The sequence below is a fragment of the Argiope bruennichi genome, chromosome 8 (assembly GCF_947563725.1).
Source record: "Argiope bruennichi chromosome 8, qqArgBrue1.1, whole genome shotgun sequence".
NCBI classification, from domain to species: Eukaryota; Metazoa; Arthropoda; class Arachnida; order Araneae; family Araneidae; genus Argiope; species Argiope bruennichi.
Window position 1 is genome coordinate 70,696,225 of NC_079158.1, and position 19,343 is coordinate 70,715,567.

General features: G+C 29.5%; 1 protein-coding gene across 2 annotated transcripts in view; it reads right to left on the minus strand.

Annotated features, from left to right (window-relative positions):
* Positions 1–19,343, minus strand: part of LOC129981119 (uncharacterized) — a 472,677-nt gene that overhangs the window by 258,147 nt on the left and 195,187 nt on the right. For both annotated transcript variants that reach the window (XM_056091801.1, XM_056091800.1), the window contains 4 exons: positions 18,403–18,562; positions 15,792–16,023; positions 11,647–11,917; positions 1,369–1,455 (listed from right to left, as the gene is read on the minus strand). In XM_056091801.1, the coding sequence (XP_055947776.1) occupies positions 1,369–1,455; positions 11,647–11,917; positions 15,792–16,023; positions 18,403–18,562 (750 nt within the window). The remainder of the gene's footprint in view (positions 1–1,368; positions 1,456–11,646; positions 11,918–15,791; positions 16,024–18,402; positions 18,563–19,343) is intronic.

Sequence of the window (19,343 nt, forward strand, 5' to 3'; positions counted from 1 at the left end):
TTTACTTAATGTTAACATATCTTTCCATTATGTGGCTGATTTATATTACATTATAAATGTGTTGATTCAATTTTGGGTTGACTTTATTAGAAGAAGCCCATTCTTCAAATATTATTTATTGATTTAAAGCAGTTTCCTATACTCTTCAATTTTAATTACAGCTCGTTTAGATAATGAATACCCCTAAATTTGTACTTTACCGCTTTCCACTTTCAATTCTATTTAGCTATATAATGGACTCACATTAAGGTCAAGAGGAACATCCCCCCCGGTTGATTCATTAGAGTCTGTTTAATGGTGTTCTGCTAATTAGAAATTAATTTAATTCCAATCATCTTAAGTTAACCTAACATATATAATTCCTGAAAATAATGCTCAAATTTTTAAGAATATTAATGAAACGGCGCGGATTTTTGGAATGTATCAATAGGAATGAATTTTGATTTTTGAACCAACGAAAGAATGATTCATATTAATGTTAACACCTCTATGATTCCAAATGATGCATATTAATATTTATACGTTTGTGATTTATACAAATTTTTATTTATATTCAATAAAATGGATTTTCGCTTGATGTTTCAGTCTCAGAGAATTAAGATTTAATTTTCAATAAGGGAATAAGGGAAGCCGAAATTTAGGCTATAATTCTCATGATAATTACTTTCTACTTTCCGTCCATCTGAAAATGGAAAAGTCTTAAATTGAAAATAATAAATGAATTGTTCGCAATACTTTTGTGGACTCTCCCGTTATTTTTTAAAAGCCTAGAGGGTTCATTCAGAAAAAGGGATTTTTAGGACCTAATCTATAATTATTAATGCTGTGATAAGCCTGTCAAAACTGTAGATTACTAGTGATTGGTGATAAAATAGTCTTTTAAAAATATGAACAATAAAAGGTCAGTAACTCAGTTACAATTTGCTAAAATCAGGGAGATGAAAGTGTTTCTCCAGTTGGATAATGTGGTGCTTATTGGGATATACATGGTACATCATAAACATCATTTTACATTATAGTAAGTAACAGAGTATAGTACAATGATATAAATATTGTACACTAATTATCGATAGTAACATGGTGGCATATTACTCATCGAAAATAACATGGTGGCATATTATTCATCGAAAATAACATGGTGGCATATTATTTCATCGAAAAGAGAAACTTTGCAGATATGTCAATTGTTTATTTCAAATGAATAATTTTAACCCTATTCTTCTCATTCTACGTTGCTTATGCTTCTACAGCCATCTTAGGATAGAAAGACTGAATTTCAATATTTATAATGCTACTTTGTTTGCTTTTTGATATGTTATTAGCTCTATTTCCTTCACAATAAAAAAGTTTACTTGAACCCATACTTACCCTCATGAACGTTGAAGTTGATTGTCCAATATAAATTCCTGGGGCTGTAATTGGCAAAGATGTCATTTCACGACCATTAACAATTACCTATAAATAAAGTATAATGGTTATAAATTGTGATTATGATCACGACTCAGTACGTACCTAAATAAGAAAAAGAAATGTCCAAATAAATATTAACAAAACATAAGGAAGAACAACGCAAAATGTTTTCAACTTGCCTAAAGATCTTATAGAGTTCGACTTACATTTCTTGTAACAATAATGAACTGCAATAAGTGCTTGCTATGAAATTTAAATAAAGTGATTGAAATAAAAAATGATGTCAATATCATGGGGGAAAACATTCTTCTTTTCATAACAATTTTCTCAATTTTAATATATTATGGAATACAATAATTATCAAATATTTTTTTCTATTTTTTTCCTAAATTTTAATTCTATGATATATTCACATCCTTCAAAATTTTATAAACTTAAATAAAACCTTAAAAATTTCGTTTTTTGTGTTGTTTAGTTAATAATCCATTTAAAAGCGCACGAGGGCCAGTTTGGAATTTACCTCAAGATTTTTAACTGTAGTCCAATGACTAAGGTAACACATGAATTGCATCTCTTCTCCAAATTTTCGCATCTCAGAAACAGCAGGAAATTTAATACATGACGTAAGATATAATGTGCATTTGCTCTATTTATCACGAAGAATCATTATTGGAGTCAGGCGACAATCTTGAAACTCTCCGACTATGATGCCAGGATCATATAACAGGCTATTGCAGACTTACTGTACTGACAATCTCTAAGTAATTCTTGTTCATACAATAGCAAAAGAGTAGTTCATATAAGGTATGGAGACAAATTTTTGCTCACAAAAAATAGGTAGCAATAAGTAAGTTTTAGTAGTCAAATTCACGGTTTAATTTGCAGAATCAATATCATTCAGAAACAGGAAAATTTTTTTAATGGTCAAAATTTCGTTAGTTATTTACAACTATTAGCTGGAATATTGGACATTTATTGGGATTTTTTTGTACGAAATTTAAGCAATTTTAAAGAAGAGAAGGTATTAATTGGGAACTGCAAGGGAGTTCTTTTTTATAAGATTGTTCTAGTTTGCTTAACATTAAACCACGAAGTAAAAGATTCAGCAATTGGTTTGAGAACTGGATCAATCTCCATATTTCTTTTAGCCTTTCTCCCGCTGACTTCCTCACATTTTTCTGTATAACTCACATATTTCTTCTTCACTGTAAAGTTAATTTAACAAGGGTAAATTCAACACTTTTGAAGGGTCATTTTTTTTTTCAACTCAAAAACTCCTGATTATTTTGAACAAACTTTCCAAGATTTGAAGCAGAAACAAAGGATTAAATGACATAGTTAAATAATAGGCATTATTTTGAAAAGAAAATGCTTGCCTTTTTTTTCAAACAATACATTTCTAATAAAAAAATTGGGCCTTGCTAAAATTAAGAAAACTAAATTATTTTAAATCTTATATTGGTATAAATTTTTTTCCCAAAAATATTCACCTGTTTTTTCCCGATATTTAAGCAGAATACTGTACTCAGTATACACTATTTTTAGATTTCCAAACGCATTTTCTTAAATCCAGCTTTCCATTTGCTTTAAATAAACATGTTATTGAACTTTTCCCAATGTCTGGAAAAACAAATGCTCTGCAAATCTCTTCTTTAAATCAGTTCCCAAAGTTGCTATTTTATACTCTATATTTTTAGTTTAGTAGCTTTTAAAACGTTTCACGCGCTACATTTATTTCAGAAAAGTAATATATTTTTGACTATTTTTACTTGAAATGACTCCTTTGACTTTTCTAGTTAAGCTTTCGGAGAGTTGTGATACATATCCTCAGGGATTTGTTTCCGTTTCTTGTTTAGATTTCCTGACGTTGAAATATTAGGAGAGAATTTTTCGACTAGACACAAAATAGGATCGTATTCCTTGCCTATCTCACAGTATTACATAACAGAGAAGTCGAATTTTAGAAGCAGCCATATATTTCTTCTGTCTCTTTTGCTTTATTTCTTTGACATGTCTTAAATCAAAACTCCCAACAAGACAAAAAGAAGCTTCTTACTCTAAGATGGAACAGTAAGTAATGAATACACCCTTTTCGCTCAGTTGGGTCAGTAAACTATTATACATGAAATAACAATTTTTGCATTTTATTAGAAGTCATTAATATTAACAAAGAGGAAAATTTTTAATAAAAATTACCTTTATATTATTTGTCTAATATTATTTTATTTTAAAAATGAACATTTTACTCGAATTTCAGAATTTAATTATTTTAAACTTGAATATATTATATAAACATGCAATGGGAGCAAGCATTTTTTACAACAAATCTTTCTATAATTAAATAATTAAATAATGTGATATGTTATTGGCAATATATGAAACACCGGCATTCTATAGAATACCTAGGCATTTTATAAGATGCCTGACTTTTTTAGGCAAAGTATGAAATATGGTAATTATTATGTACCTAGGTAATTTACAGGATGACAAATTTAATTTAGAAAAAGAATGAGAGAAACGTCAGGATAAAGTTTTTATTTAAAAGACGTTCAATCATTGAAAATAACAAGCGGGCGTGGTCTTCCCAAAATTTCTCGCATACTCTCTAATAAATTTGTCATGCCAAAGAACGCCTTACATAGCACTGTGTACAACAGTTACAAAATATTAAATCTTGGCATGAATTTAGCATTTTTACTGAATCTATTGTGTCATCCTTGGCGAGTTATTTGGTGATTAGTTCCTGGTATGCGTTTAATAGTATCTGAATCTAATTTGTGCTTTAGACATGTTTCTCTAAACCGAGTGAAACAAGAATTTAACCCGCAACTTCTGTTGTAGTCACAAATTCTCATACCAAATTTGATATATTTAAGTCATTGCGTTTTTTGAGTTGTAACGTTTACAGGTTTCTGAAAGTAGAGACCGCCAAACTGCCAACCCTTCATTGGATTTGGCTCAAAATTTTGCAGATGTCTACATTATAAATAGTAAATCTGTTTATCGAATCCTACCTATCTAGCTCTCTTTGTTTTGTAGTTAGTCGTATTAACTTATATTCGGACAACCGGACAGACGATGTTCCTCTGAACAGAGGTTACTCAAAATTTGATAGAAATCTGCAAATTCGGCGTAAAGACCGTATACCAAATTTCATTTTAAAGTTATCTTTGTCGCAGATGGATGTATTTTTTTTAAATATGTTTTTCGAACTCAGAGAGGTCTAAAACATGAAGATTCATCAAAATCTCGAATTCGAATTTTTTTAATGATTCTATGCTTTCTCTATACTATGATTACTATGCTTTATATAAATGAGAAAGTAAAAATGTTATTTTGAAAAAATAATGAGCCGAATGAAATAATATAACGACGAGTAAATAAAAAAAAGTGCAATTAAAAAAAACCCTTTTATTCAAAATATGTAAAAAAAAGTTGTTCAAACCAGAATTTATGACTATCTTAGTTTAAAATATACTCATTTCTTATTCAGCAAAATGAACCTACTTGTTGCATCGAGAAAAGGAAAAAAAGAAATGTTCTGAATTGGACATTTGGTTAATGGATGGACTTAATTTTTTTTTCCTACTATCCGCCTTTAGCAATCAGTGGGTTCGCCGAAATGAATGCTTGCTATAATTTTCAATTAATATTTGTTTACTTTTCTTTGTTCCATTAAGATATATTAATTAGAAACGTACAACAAGACAATCACGAAGCACGTTCAGAATAAATACTCCCTTTTTCTTTGAAATTAAAAAAAATAAAGTACAAAATATTATATACTTTTTTTTCCCATTTCATTTCCTTATTGTAAAGAATGAGAAAAATTGTTTTCAACGAATATTATTTTTATATTAATTATTTAACTGATATTATTTTAACTTTTTTGTATCATTTTATGAATTTTGCATCGAATAAGACAAATATTTATATATATTTTAATTGAATTTTATATCTAATTTTTTTATTAATACTGGAAAAACTATAACGTAATTATCTTAATCAAGCATATTATATATATATATTCATTTTAGTTAAATATGAATAAAAATCTCAAAATTAAATTAAATTTTTGGTTATGAACCAAAAATTGTAGTTCCAACTATTGTAGTTCAACTATTGTAGTTCCGTTTTATAATGAAAGCATTTACTTCCAGTAACAAGCATCAATATACCCTAAATACGAAGAAAAACTTTTAAAAGCTTGAGAGAATTATATATCCCCTAAGTGACGCAGCCATCAAACTAGATCTTTAATACTACTAGTCTGTCTCATTTAACGCATGCATAGAAGCAGCTAATTGAGAAGGAACTACTTTAGTAGTAAAGGAGATGAAAGGAAAGTGATATTCTAAATGCTCTCCTTTTTTAAAAATAAATACATTATTTATATTTCTTATTTATTAATATTTTATGTCAAAAATGATTAAAAACAAAATTAGCCTTTTAACACTAGAACGTCTGGAATTTCAATTACCCTTAAACGTCCGCCAGTGTCGCTTCGACACAGCGATACAAAATATATGTAAAAAATTGTAATAACTAAATAATTGAGTTTCTAAATACATCGATACAAGGTATCTGCTCTGCACAAGGTTCGAAAATCGAATGAAATTTTATTTTTATGATAAGCAAATGCTGTGTAACGAAACATTTAGACACAACAATTTTGGAATAATTGATTCATTTCCCCTGTGAACTCAATGGCACTGCATTAAAGGTCAAACAAATGTGCGATAGTACTTTGGGAATTATGTTTTACTTATGGTATCTACTTACGACTGCTATTTATAATGATAAATTGCCTTGCTGTCGAAACGGCTCCAGCGGACGTTCTAGGTATATTTAGTTGTAAATTCTCTCCTAATTAACTTATAACCACAAAACTCTTTCTATATAATAACCATGGAAAATGATTAAAAGTCACAAAATTTTTTCAAATTCCCTGCTAAAATGCGGAAAGGAAAACAATCTAAACAGGCTCCGGTGTCCAATCGATATCGACAGATGTTCTAGCGTTAAAATTTTTAATTAGTTAATTCATATGTGATTGCAATTTCTTGAATAATTTATTCAGTATTACCAATTTTTTTAACTAAAGGAATTTTTATAAACTTCCAATTTAAATTATAAACGTTGGATAGCAATTATTTCCTTCCCTTTTTATTAAAGTGTTTTTTCTTCTTTTATTTAACTTTTTATTGCATAATGCATAATGAAATCTGAAACAAGATCTACTTTAATGACTAGATAGTTAAAAAACAATCTTTCATAATTTTTAGTGTGTATTTATGTATAAATGAATGATATCATTATAAATGAAACTACAGTTAAATATGTCAGTTAATTTGGTTACCTAACCAAGAATAAAAATTGATTTTGATATTTTCATCATATTTTGCTGAGATGAAATTATTGGCTTAACTTATTTATTCACAACTCAGTTAGTGTTTATAAGAACAAACACATTTTTAATATTCAAATAAAAAATAAAAATAATTAGATTATTAATAAAAGTATCTTTCAAGAATGAACGCTAAAAAACCAAAATTATTAATTTTATGTATGAAGTACATTTTTAGATTTCACTTCCTATTCCTGGCCAATAAGGAAAACAATTTAAATTTGAAGCATAATAGAAAGAAATTTAAATAAAACGAGTTCCGGTAAATAAAAGACAAGAATATTTTGTTTAAAGTAAAATCTTCGAACAGCTCATTAAATATGTATAAACAGTTTTGTAATGAAAATTCATTTCAGGTATGTGTAGGATAAAAATTAATTATATCTTGAATAATAATTGCATATATTATATTTATTTTCATTAGGTATTTTTATTTTCAGTGAAGTTTGAAATGACTTCGAATAATAAAATCGAATAAACCGTAGCAAAATTTAAATTTTATGTGTGCTTGTTATTGAAACAAAATCGCTTTCATTTTAATTAGTCAAAATATATTAAAGTAAGAATGTGTCCTGGAAAAAAAACTACAATTTATTTTAAATTTTATTTAAGGTATTCAAAATTATTCATTAAAGAGATATAAAATAATGATATTTAAAACTATACAGCTAGTTCCATTTTAGTTTTAAAAAATGATTCATTTTTTAAAAAATTTAAAATATTAATGCAACAATAGTATTATATTTAATATGACCGAAAAAATCGGAGAATCACATAAAAAATTAAGAGTTTTTAATTTAAAGTAAATAATTTATTGACAGAAATATATTTCTTTATTTAATTTAATATTTTTTTGCATGCGACGTATAAAAAGAGAAGTTATTGTAACCGTCAACAAAATTTTAATTCGAGAGATTGCTGAGTCTTGATGTTTCAGACTTTCCTGAATCTGAAAATCATATTTTTTGGAATTATGTCTGTCTGTCGCTCTGTGTATGTGAATACGCTCGCTGCTTAAACCTGCTTTGAGCTACAAGTATAAAATTTGGTATATGGATTTTACACCAAATTCGTAGATTTTTATCAAATTTTAAACGAAGTTCATTATATCTGTCTCTCCGTGTGTCAAAATAGGAATGAATATATTCACTGCAAAAACTTATGGATCTAGATTGATAAAAGTTAGCACATACACTGAAGAGCCAGAAAAACTGGTATAGTAAATCATACGCAAATAATGGAGGTGTTCAACCAATCAGCGTAACGCGATGCGATTGACAGTGCGTATATAAGACAGCAGGTGTCTGAGGAGGTTATTACATCGATTCTTGCTGTTACAAAGGCAGGTTATCAAGATTTAAGGGATTTTCAACGGGGATTAATCGTCGGTGCTCGAGACATGGGGCACAGAATTTCCGAAGTAGTGATGAAAATTGTATTATAGCTCACGGCCATTTCAAGGGCATATCGCGAATATCAGATTTCTAGTAAAACTTCAAAACTTTTTCCGGCTACCGTATGGCCGGGAAAAGACCTCGATAGAACGGGCGCATCGATGGCTGAAAAGAATCGTTACACGAGATAGTCGTTCAACAATTTCTCAAATTGTTGCCGATTTTAATGCAGGCCCATCAACAAATTTCAGTGTACTCACTGTGCAATGTACAATAATTAATATCGGTTTTCGCAGCCGCAGACCATCTCGTGTACCATTGTTGACTCAGCGGCACAAAGTCTGCGCCTTGCTTGGACTCGCTAACATCGTCATTGGACTCTTAATGATTGAAGAAACATGGTCTGATCAGTCGAGTCACGTTCCCAACTGTATGGAGCTAATAGCCTGTACGAGTGTGGAGAAAACCCCATAAATCCAAGGATCCCTCATGCCTGCAAGGAACTGTTCAAGTTGGTGTAGGTTCTCTGATGGTATGTGGCTTGTGCAGTTGGCATGAGATGGGACCGTTAATACGTCTAGACTCGACCATGACAAGTCAGTGGTATGTTAACATCCTTTCTGACCACCTGCACCCATTCATATTTTGTGTACATTCCGACGGGATTGGACAATTCCAACAAGATAATGCGCCACCCCACAGGTCTACTGTAACTACTGAGTGGCTTGAGGAGCACTATTCTGAATTTCGTCTCCCTCTCTTGGCCACTTAATTCCCCTAACATGAACATTATCAAACATATCTGGGATGTTTTGCATTCGTTAACATATCTTCCCCACCTCGCACTCCCATGGCTTTGTGACTACCCTGCATGAATTGTGGTGTGAACTGTCTACAGAATATCTTCACGAATTCATGATATGCCGTATTTTGGGACTTCTGTGTACTCGTGAGGGTTTTACACGATATTAGATTGATGTACCAGTTTTTCTGGCACTTCAGTGTAAGTTAAACATCAAAAATGTATATAGGTATCAAATTTTGAATCAAATCCAAAAAGAGGTGGAACGTCTGTACTTTCGCAAACATGTAAATACAATGATTTAAATATATGAAATTTGGTATGCCTCCTTATACAACAATTGCAGTATTTCGTCAAATTTTGCTTTCAATGGATATGAAAAAAAGGCGTCTAAAATAATATTTGTCTTTCTGGTACTCATGTATTAACAGCATGCAATCAATTAATAACTAAAAAATCGCCAAAGACGCACATTTAGACGCCAAAGATCAGTATTTCGTAACAGGTGCTTCTCATTACCATGCAAGGGATTCACAGCCTTACTTATAGTAAACACTCTATATTAGCAAAAATATTGTACGATAGCTTCACGATATTTGTCATTTTGTATACCGACCAATATCATGAAAATATAGCAACAATGCTATTGGGCATTATGGGCTAATAGACATCTGACACAAGTTCCTCAGAATAATATAATTTAATTTACATACACTTTTTGCAGCAAAAGGGTAGACATTAAAAGCTTACTATTTAATTGCGTTCCTAAAGTTTGGACAACTTTTTAACTAAAATCATGAGCAAACATCCATATTTCATAGTTTGGTGAGATGAGCAATCGAACATATAGAAAATTTATCGAAAGTCAAGTTTTATCCGGTTTTGAAAATATGTACGTCCCAAACAATCATTGAGGCACCTTTCGGTTGCCAAAAATATCCCCAAATTAAAAGCAACGCAACAGTATTGAAACAAATTTAAATAGTTTATTCATTTTGTAACAGAGTCCACAGGTAATTCTTTTATAAATTCTTCTTTACAAAAATCAATTTCTTTTAACAAATTTTATCTATTAAATCACAGGAAGCTTATTGTGCAATAACAAAAATTGATTATGCAGAATATAATGGAAAACTAAATGCACTCAAATTGTGTCTACTCATGATCTTTCCTAGAGCACTTTTGAATTATGTTCAACACAGCAAAACGTGGGAAGCGCGCCTTTTACCAAATAATTCATTTTCGTCGAAACGCAGTGCAAGCACACTTGGGAAAGAATGAAGAAAATTAATACTAAGATAACAATGCGATAATTATGAAATGATGAAAGGCAAAAGACCACGGAGTGATTTTTAATGGATTAAAAGGGGTTGATTTATCATTATATATTGCACTGTGAGGTCTTTTGTACACGTTCTGCAACAACAAAGCAGGGATCACGATTACTATGAAGAATGCTAGAAATTCCCTTTTGAAATTTGGATCACTTGTATTATAAGTATACTTGTATTATAAGTATACTTAAATAAGGATACAATATAGGAATCGAATTTAATCTCGATACACGCAGGATCGGATTATTAAATTAGCAAAGCAAGCAATTATCGAGGGGCTTCATAGCCTTAGGAGGACTGAGTCTGAGATTTCATTTTGCGGTATTTTCAGTTATTTAATTTCGTGCTTTTATTTAATTATAATACTTCATGCAATCAAATTTATTTAAATTGAAATAAAGCATTGTTTAAATTTTGAAACATTATTATAATAACATTCCCAATTAAGTATTTGTAAATTTCATATAAAGTTATCTCCAAATTTAAAAAAAAATATAGTGTTTCTTAATTTTAAAAAAAAGTCAAATCGTATGTATTAAATCTATTTAGATTGTGTTAAAATGTTTTTACATTCGTTTCACTATTTTGATTAAAATTACTTTTAAATGTTTAACTGCGCATTACTTATACATGGTATACTAAAACTGACTATTTTAAAAATTACCCGAAGTTAAATATTTCGAAATTTCAATTTGTGAAAATTTTATTATCAAAATAATAATTTAAAAATTAAATTAAATTAAAATGGGGTAAAAGGACCTGCCTCTTGTAATGCTTATCGTCTCCTAAAAGACTAAATCCGAACCTGGAAGTGGCAATATTTTACATTAACCTTAATATTGTCGATGTACAGAAATATTCGAGATTCAGTGTTATTTAAAATATGTTGCCCTTTCCAGGAAAATTAAATTTAATCTTATTATTGGACGATATGATATTTATCATAACTTTTATATTTTCTTTCTTGAAAAATGTAGTTATTTATTAAATATAGATCATACAATGATTAAAAATTATATATCTCTTTTTACTCTCACAATGGAACTGATCCTTAAATATGAGTTTCAAGCTGTTTACAATAAATATAAAATCAAAATAATCCCTAAATAATAATAAAAAATCTAAAATAATTTAAAAAAATAAATAAAATTTTAAAATTAAACTTATTGACCTTTAAGCAAAAATGTACCTTGATACTTTTTCTAGGATTTACAATATAATCACTGTTAAAAACGTATAAACATTATTCTTCCATTAAATTGAATCATACCCAAACGACTTATTAAAGAAATATCTTACTTCCATCGATGGCTTCAACTTAACAATGGCTTCTTCGGGAGTATGAATTGTAATACTCTTTACACAGACACCATTTATCGTGTGTAGTTCTCTACAGTCAGTGCCATAATCCACAGCAATGTTGAAATCATCTGAATCCACAAGATAATGCGAGCATTTTCCTTGAAAATCGTAAGCAAATCCGTCGAACGTCAAAATATGGGGACCAGAAACTGAGCATGTAGCTGGACAAATAGATTCCGTACACTTCCAGTTGCCACCTTGGCAGACACTATAATACAGATGTAAGAATTCATTTTGATTTTTTATAGCTAAAATTTCATATAATAGATATTTAGAGTTAGTTTTAGATAATGTACTTCCAAAATGACAAACAAATCAGACAATTAATAGTTAAATATTTTATTTAATGGTTGTATACAAAATTCATTCAGTTTGCTTCTATAGCATCGCTCTGACGAGTTGTCGGCTGACATCGACCTCAGATAGACGAATGCAGTTTTTTGAAAGGGTGAAAAACATCAAACTGAGAACAGGCCGCTGAGAATTAAAAAGATTGTAGTAAACATGAAGAAGCCAGGCAATGGAAATTTTAGATTTCAGCCTGTTTCTTACCTTATAAATATAAATTCGTCTGTATTCCTTACATCGAATGGGTTCTAATATTATATGTACATTCATTCAGATATATTATATTATAATTACATTTATATTTTTTATGCCATTCATGAAAATATTGATGAACAGGATGACATTCCACAAGCTAAATTCTATATAGATCTACTATTTTGATGAAAGACCATACGTATTCTGAATTTCTTTAGCCTTATTTGCTCAATTATTGATGTATCGAGTTCATGCATGCTAATTGCCTTTAGCCTAGTTTGCTCAATTTTTGATATATCGAGTTCATGTACTCTAAATATCTTTAGCGTAGCTTTCTTAACGTTTGATTTATAGAATTCACAACAGCTTAGTTCCTATAGCCTAGCTTGCTGAATGTTTTATTTATGGAATTTCCATTTAAATAGTTTAAAATAATCAGAAAAGAATAACTTTCATTTTGACTTTGCATTCTGGGCAATTTGGATGATCACGTCTTCTTGGAAGTTAAGACGAATATTGAGGTGAATGCATCATAACTTCCCTTAAGATATTGCTCATAAGTCCACCCTTCACAGAGAATTACCATTCATCGGTGGAATAAGAATAATACTGTTATAAATCTGAATTATTGCTTGCCTGCATGGTTAGTTCAATTACTGGAAAGACCGTTTTACGATCAGCCCTGTCGGAGCTGATATGGGTGCCACGTCAGTAATCTCAGTGCTTGGCGACCATTTTGAAACTTGGTGACGACTTTGGCAACAAAATAGATATTAATGGAAACTTCGAGAATTCTACCGATCCGTCCAATATCAAGATAATCCTAAGTGGTCCCGAACCTTCTCGGCTCGCCTCCCAGGAACTATAAAAGACCGACAATCTCAAGCTTCAATGAATTGGAATCGTGTCCGGAGTCGGAGTCAAGTAACGAGTAGCCGAGAGGATAACGAAGCAACGGTGGAATATCCTACAAAATGCCAGGTTTGTGTGGAGCCCAAGCTATTGCTGAACTAAGTTGTGTACCGAGTCCTGGTGTTTATTGTGGAAGCAGCACCGTGTCTTATAAGGAGTAGCCAGTCGTGTAGTAGTGTGTCGGCAGCTAGATACAGTTAAAGCGAGGAGACACTAGTGAATCTCAGACGTTTGGAAAGACCGTAGAGTGAAGCTACGAAGTTTCCCTCTCCTGCTGAATCCTGTCTGGCCGCTTTGTGTGCTGTGGCTGTTATTACTATCGATTACAACTTGTGTTTGTGCTACTGTTTGTTGTAGTGTGCTGCTGTCTGCTGTCCTCTGTTCGTCTCGTCTGTGTACTAGTGTCTTCGTGTTAACAAACATCGTCATTATTTTCTACTAAAGTACTGTTTTTTTTCCTACAACAACCTTCAAATCTTAAAAGGACCCCGACAGAAGAAGTAAATCCGCAACAATACGAACCGACATCCTTATTTCGTCCATCAAGGAAGGAAAACTAATAATCGTACTGAAAATTTCTCATCCCCAAATCTGATAAACGTTCCCAGCGGAATACATTTCGACAAAATCCTCCAAAATGAAATTTTCACTCTCAGCGAAATTTAAATTGTGCAGATTCATAGAAAAATACTTAAGTCAAAGTTTTTAATGCTTTTAATGTTTGCAACACTTTCTATGTGTGTTTTATATATATAAAATAAAAATAAATAATAAACAAAAATATGAACTACAAAAAAATTCTATGAATTTCTAAAACATCGCGGAGTATATTAAACTTGAATACAAAATTTATTTTTCAGATTGAAATTGCCCCATGTTTAGCTATCTAATTAAATTCTTAAAAGCATTTAAGCAAATTTTAAAAGTTAGTAATTAGCTATAATCATATTATTAGAAATTAATACAGTTAAAAATGCAACCTAAACGAATTTTTTGTTCTCATACGGTATAAATTCCGATGCCTAATTAAGGTTATCCTCTTATAAATAATATTCTTTTATTCTGGTTAATATGAATGAAAAAGTTTTTATTTCAATGCATAGTTAGTAAGGTAATAGTTTTGCTTAGTAATTAATTTCAAGGTTCAATAAGTTCATTTAATAATTAATTTACTTTTAAAATAATTAATTTCATACATTAAAAATATTGCCACTTAAAGTTAATGAAAAACATTGCTACTTAAAGTTAATGAAAATTATTTTAGTTACGAGTTAATAAAGTGAATTAATTATAAATATCCTCTATAAACACTTGAGGTAAGTCTCAGTTGATTTTGCAAAACAGTTTTACTGCTTTTCTCATTTTAGAAAAATTGCTTTAATGAGTTTTCGCAATTAATTATTTTGTGTTTCGAAAACCTCTTCAGAAATCTAGAAAAATGTTGCTGCCTATTAAACTTCAAAGTATTAAATATTTTTCTAGTTTCCATATTTCAAATTTCCCTAAAATAATGCCATAAGATATATAGATATCTATGTTCTTTTTACAATGAGTTTTACTCAATTAATTAAATCATTCAATCAATCAAATAATGTTAATCTTTTAAATGTTTTTTTTAATTCAATAGTAAATATAAAGTTAATTTTAATGTCTGCTTCATACCTTAACCCTTTAAAGAGCTATTTTTTTCTAGTCATATTATGTTAAAATATTTTTAGGCTTGAAATTAGAATAAGAAAAGGGATTCATTTAGCTTATTAGATAAATTTAATTTGATTAATGAATTAATTTGGTTAATTAAGAATTAAGTAACAAATCAAGACACATCATCTTGTCTGAGATAAAGAACTGAATCATCTAAGTTTCTGACTTACTAAAAAAATGTGTCAGGACTTATGCTAACCTACATAATTTCATAGAAAGATGGATAAATTTGGTGGGAAGCATACTTCCCATGGTTTTAGAAAGGGTTAAAGCATAATAATGCAAATATGAATTTATATGACATGTACAAAGATTTTACATCTATAAAGTAGAAATCTGCCAAATTTTAAGCCAAATCCAATTACGAGATCATTGTTTGTAGGTTTGTATTTTCAGAAAAATTTAAACGCGATAAGGCAACAACGAAATTATTTGAATATATCAAATTTGAAATGAGAATTTGTGAGTACAAGTGCAGTTTTACATCAAATTTCTATTTCAATCGGCTAAAAAAAACGTGTCTAAAATCAAATTCAAATTTTGGATACTATTAATAACTCGCCAAGGATGACACGAGAGATTTAGTAAAAATGCAGAATTCACGCCAAAAGTTAATATTTCGTAACCATTGTTCGCCAGTGCCATGTAAGGCATTTTCTGGCATGAGAAGTTCATTAGAGTGTATGCGAGAAAGCTTTGGAGAGACCACACCCGTTGGTTTATATTTCATTTCCTTGCTTTGAAACACATTTCATCTAGATATGTCGATAGATTATCCTCTATAGTTATCTGAATTCGAATATTTTAATTATAGTTTTCTGAGATATATCAAAATTATGGAATCCAATCTATGTATTCGAAATTTTTACCACAAAAATAAAAATCGATTTATATTTTTGTAAAATAAATAAATAGCGCCTTACCATGCATTGCAATCTTGTTGGATAGTTTCACCTGAAGCATAATGCTGCTTTTCATAATGACAAGGACACGAATCTATAGGAACACATTGATTCCTTTCCAGCACTGTACCCTCCGGACAATGACAACCGTCTACGCATTTGAGAGAGTTACACACTGGCTGTTGGTCGGCACAAGTTGGTGGACATGCCGGGCCACATTCACGGTACTCTGTACCATTTGTACAAACAAGGGCTAGAATAAATATATAAACAAAATTTAAAATACTTGAAAATTTTTAATGACACAAATTATTCACATCGGAATGGACTCCATTTTATGGTTTCTGTATATACTATTGAACATTTTAAAGTTTCGGTATGAATAGTTTTTCCAATCCACTGCTCAACAAGCAAATCGAATAGTTGACTAAATAATAGACAAATTATATTGAGAAAGATACAGTATAAGGATTTTTCGATTGTATTTCACAAAAACATTTTATTATGGGTATTATAAAGTTTTTTTTAATAACTTATAATACATAACTGCATTTCCATTCTAACAACCAAGTTGTGCAGTTAATAAACTCATTAAAGCTAAACATCCAAATAAATCCCCTTTATGATTACTAATGTATTGATAAGGACCTTGATAATGTAAAATTTTCATACACAAAATAGTATATACCACTCATAATTTTAAATATAATTAATATTAATTTAAAATTTCCCATACTTTTTAAAATTTAAAATTTCTTCTTCTTGAAAGAGCGAGAAAATTTGCTTAAGATCTATCGTTTCCAAAGATAATTTTTTTTAAATATTTAAAAACACTACAACACTTTTAAAGTAAACTTTTGCAATTTAAAATTAATTTTTTTTTTAAATTTCAGAGTGAACACGTAATAAAATTGCTTGTGTCAATGTAAGTGAAATATTTTTGTGAATTTTTCATATAACTCATTTTCAGATTTAAGTAAATAAAGTGAATATAGTTTTAAGCTATGTTTTTATTGCATTCAATATATTGTGCGGAAGTTTGAAATTTCAAATAACCTTTTGAAACATTAAAATTTTAATTACAACTTTAAAGCTTCATTTACTTTTTTTTTTAACTAGGAGGGAACTTTTTTTAGTTACAATAATAAATAAACGCTAAAACAACATAAAATATAAAACATTTTGATAATGAAAAGAATTTTAAAACTATAAATGTATGAAATCGGAAATGATATTTAACACTGCAGTGCGTCGTATAGCCATTTGGTTATATGTTTTTATTTCCATCTATAAATTTCACCTGATTATTTCAAATGAAATAATGAGTATTTATAAATCCTTAATTAAATACTTTTTGATAAATATTTGCTGAACAAACCTATATATGACAATAGCGATAAAAGACACTGGAAATTGGGGAAAATACCATGTGTTAATATTTTTATTAAAAATACTATAATTTGCTTTTGAATTGTCAATTTTTTTTTGTAAAAATACATTTTTACTGTAGAATTTTTTTGATTCCCTGGGATATTATTTCATTCATAATGTGGACAATTAGCACATTAAATTTTTTTTATTTCAAAAAAATAATTAAAATTTTTTAAATAATTTTCTTAAATTATATGGAGTTATAAAAAAACCGTACTTTTTTGTAAAAAAATATAAAAAGTCATGCATTGTAAGTTCAATTTAATTATATAAATGAATACTTATGTTCATTCAATGCAGTAAACGACATAAATTTATGATAATATAAAAAAAAGGGAATAAAATATTATTTTAATAGTCACAATTCTTATCATAATTGTGGTGTTCTTTGAAGGTATTATTAATAAAAGCATTCACGGCACAATGCTAGAAGAGCTTGAAAGAAAAATAACCCAGTGTCAGACATTAAGAGTTCTCGCAGAATTAAAATGGAATCTATTCGTCATTGAAAGCGGAATATAGCTGTGCCCGATATTACGTAATTATTTTCAGGCCATAAAATCACCTCCCCATGTGGGTTGAACTACATTGTCTTCAACTCCTTGTGCAAATGCCGCAAGTGTTCCAACATCTAGAAACGCAATAGTTTATGCGCTAATGAGTAAAAGTCGAGTTTTCGGGAAATCACAGGCCAGCTGGCCTTGTCAGCGACAAATTCGTGTTAGTTTTAACTTTAATTCCCTTAAGTGTGAAGAGGGCATCTCCAAATTAAAATGTGATTTCTAAATAACAAATTCGAGTTAGTTTTAAATTAAATTCCCTTAAGTGTGAAGGGAGGATCTCCAAATTAAAATTTGAAATAATTCCTGGGTAGTTCGTTGAAAATAATCAAGAAGAGATTTTTATCACATGAAGTGGCACCTTAGTTTATGCATTAAATTCAAATTAAATTATTTGTTTTTAAATATTACATCTCTGTCTAGTGGCATTTGCAAGTATTAAATAGACTGCTTATTAACTTTTGGATGAAATATTCAGTCTACCAGCTAAACTTTCTATAAATAGTACTATGCCATTATACATCTGTACACAAAGAAAAGATTGCAAAGAATGTATATGCTGTAACAATAATAAAAAGTACCCATAAAAAGTATTTAAACGACACAAGTTTTCAAAAATCCTGTATATTATAGAAACTTACGACACAATCCAGGTTGTCTCCATCCTTCACTCATATCCACCCCGGCTCTAGAGCATTCTAGAACAAATTCTCCGAGAGAAGCACACTGGCAATCTTCAACAGATGACATACTGCAGCAGTCCATTTGGCATAAAAGGTAATATTCCTCGACATCTAGGACCTAATACAGAAAAAATAAATAGTAACTTTTATTTTAAATAGTGAATTAACAATACTGCATTTGATCAACTTTGTGCTATTATACTATAGAATCATCTGAAAAACGAATAGTTAATGATTTTACGTTTTCTTGAATGCAATTAAATAAAAATCACAGTTTAATGAGCATTAAATTATGCCCTTTTCTAAATAACCGACAATTTCAAACTACAATATATTTTCATTTATTATAATTCATTACATTTTTTTGTGGCAGAGAAATTAAAATGAATTTATAATGTGAGGATTTTTCAAAGTAACACAATAATTCAATTTTACTACCGAAGAACCAGACATAGATTTAAATATTTCTACTATATGATTTAAAATTGGATAGTAATGGCGATAGTTACATTAATAGGTAGGTTAAAATTTTTAATGTTTTATTAAAAAGCATATATGTATTCATATGATCTGAATGATTGAATAGAAATTATTTTACCTAATATCGTATGTATCTGAGATGCTGGAATTTAAAGAAATATTCAAATGTTATTAAACGACACAAGTTTTAAAAAATCATGTACATGTCGGATTTAGAGATTCTTTTAACTTTAATTCAAATTGTTTTAAAAAGTAAGCAATCAATTAAGATAAGTGGTTTTAAATTTCAAAAATTTTCATAACTTAAACCATAATTTTATTTATCTTTTGTTTGTCTCGTATTTAAGCAAAAAGGAAAAGGGCGGGGGGTCAAAAGAATTAAAAAAAAAAAGAAGAAGAAGAAGAAAAACTTTATTTTC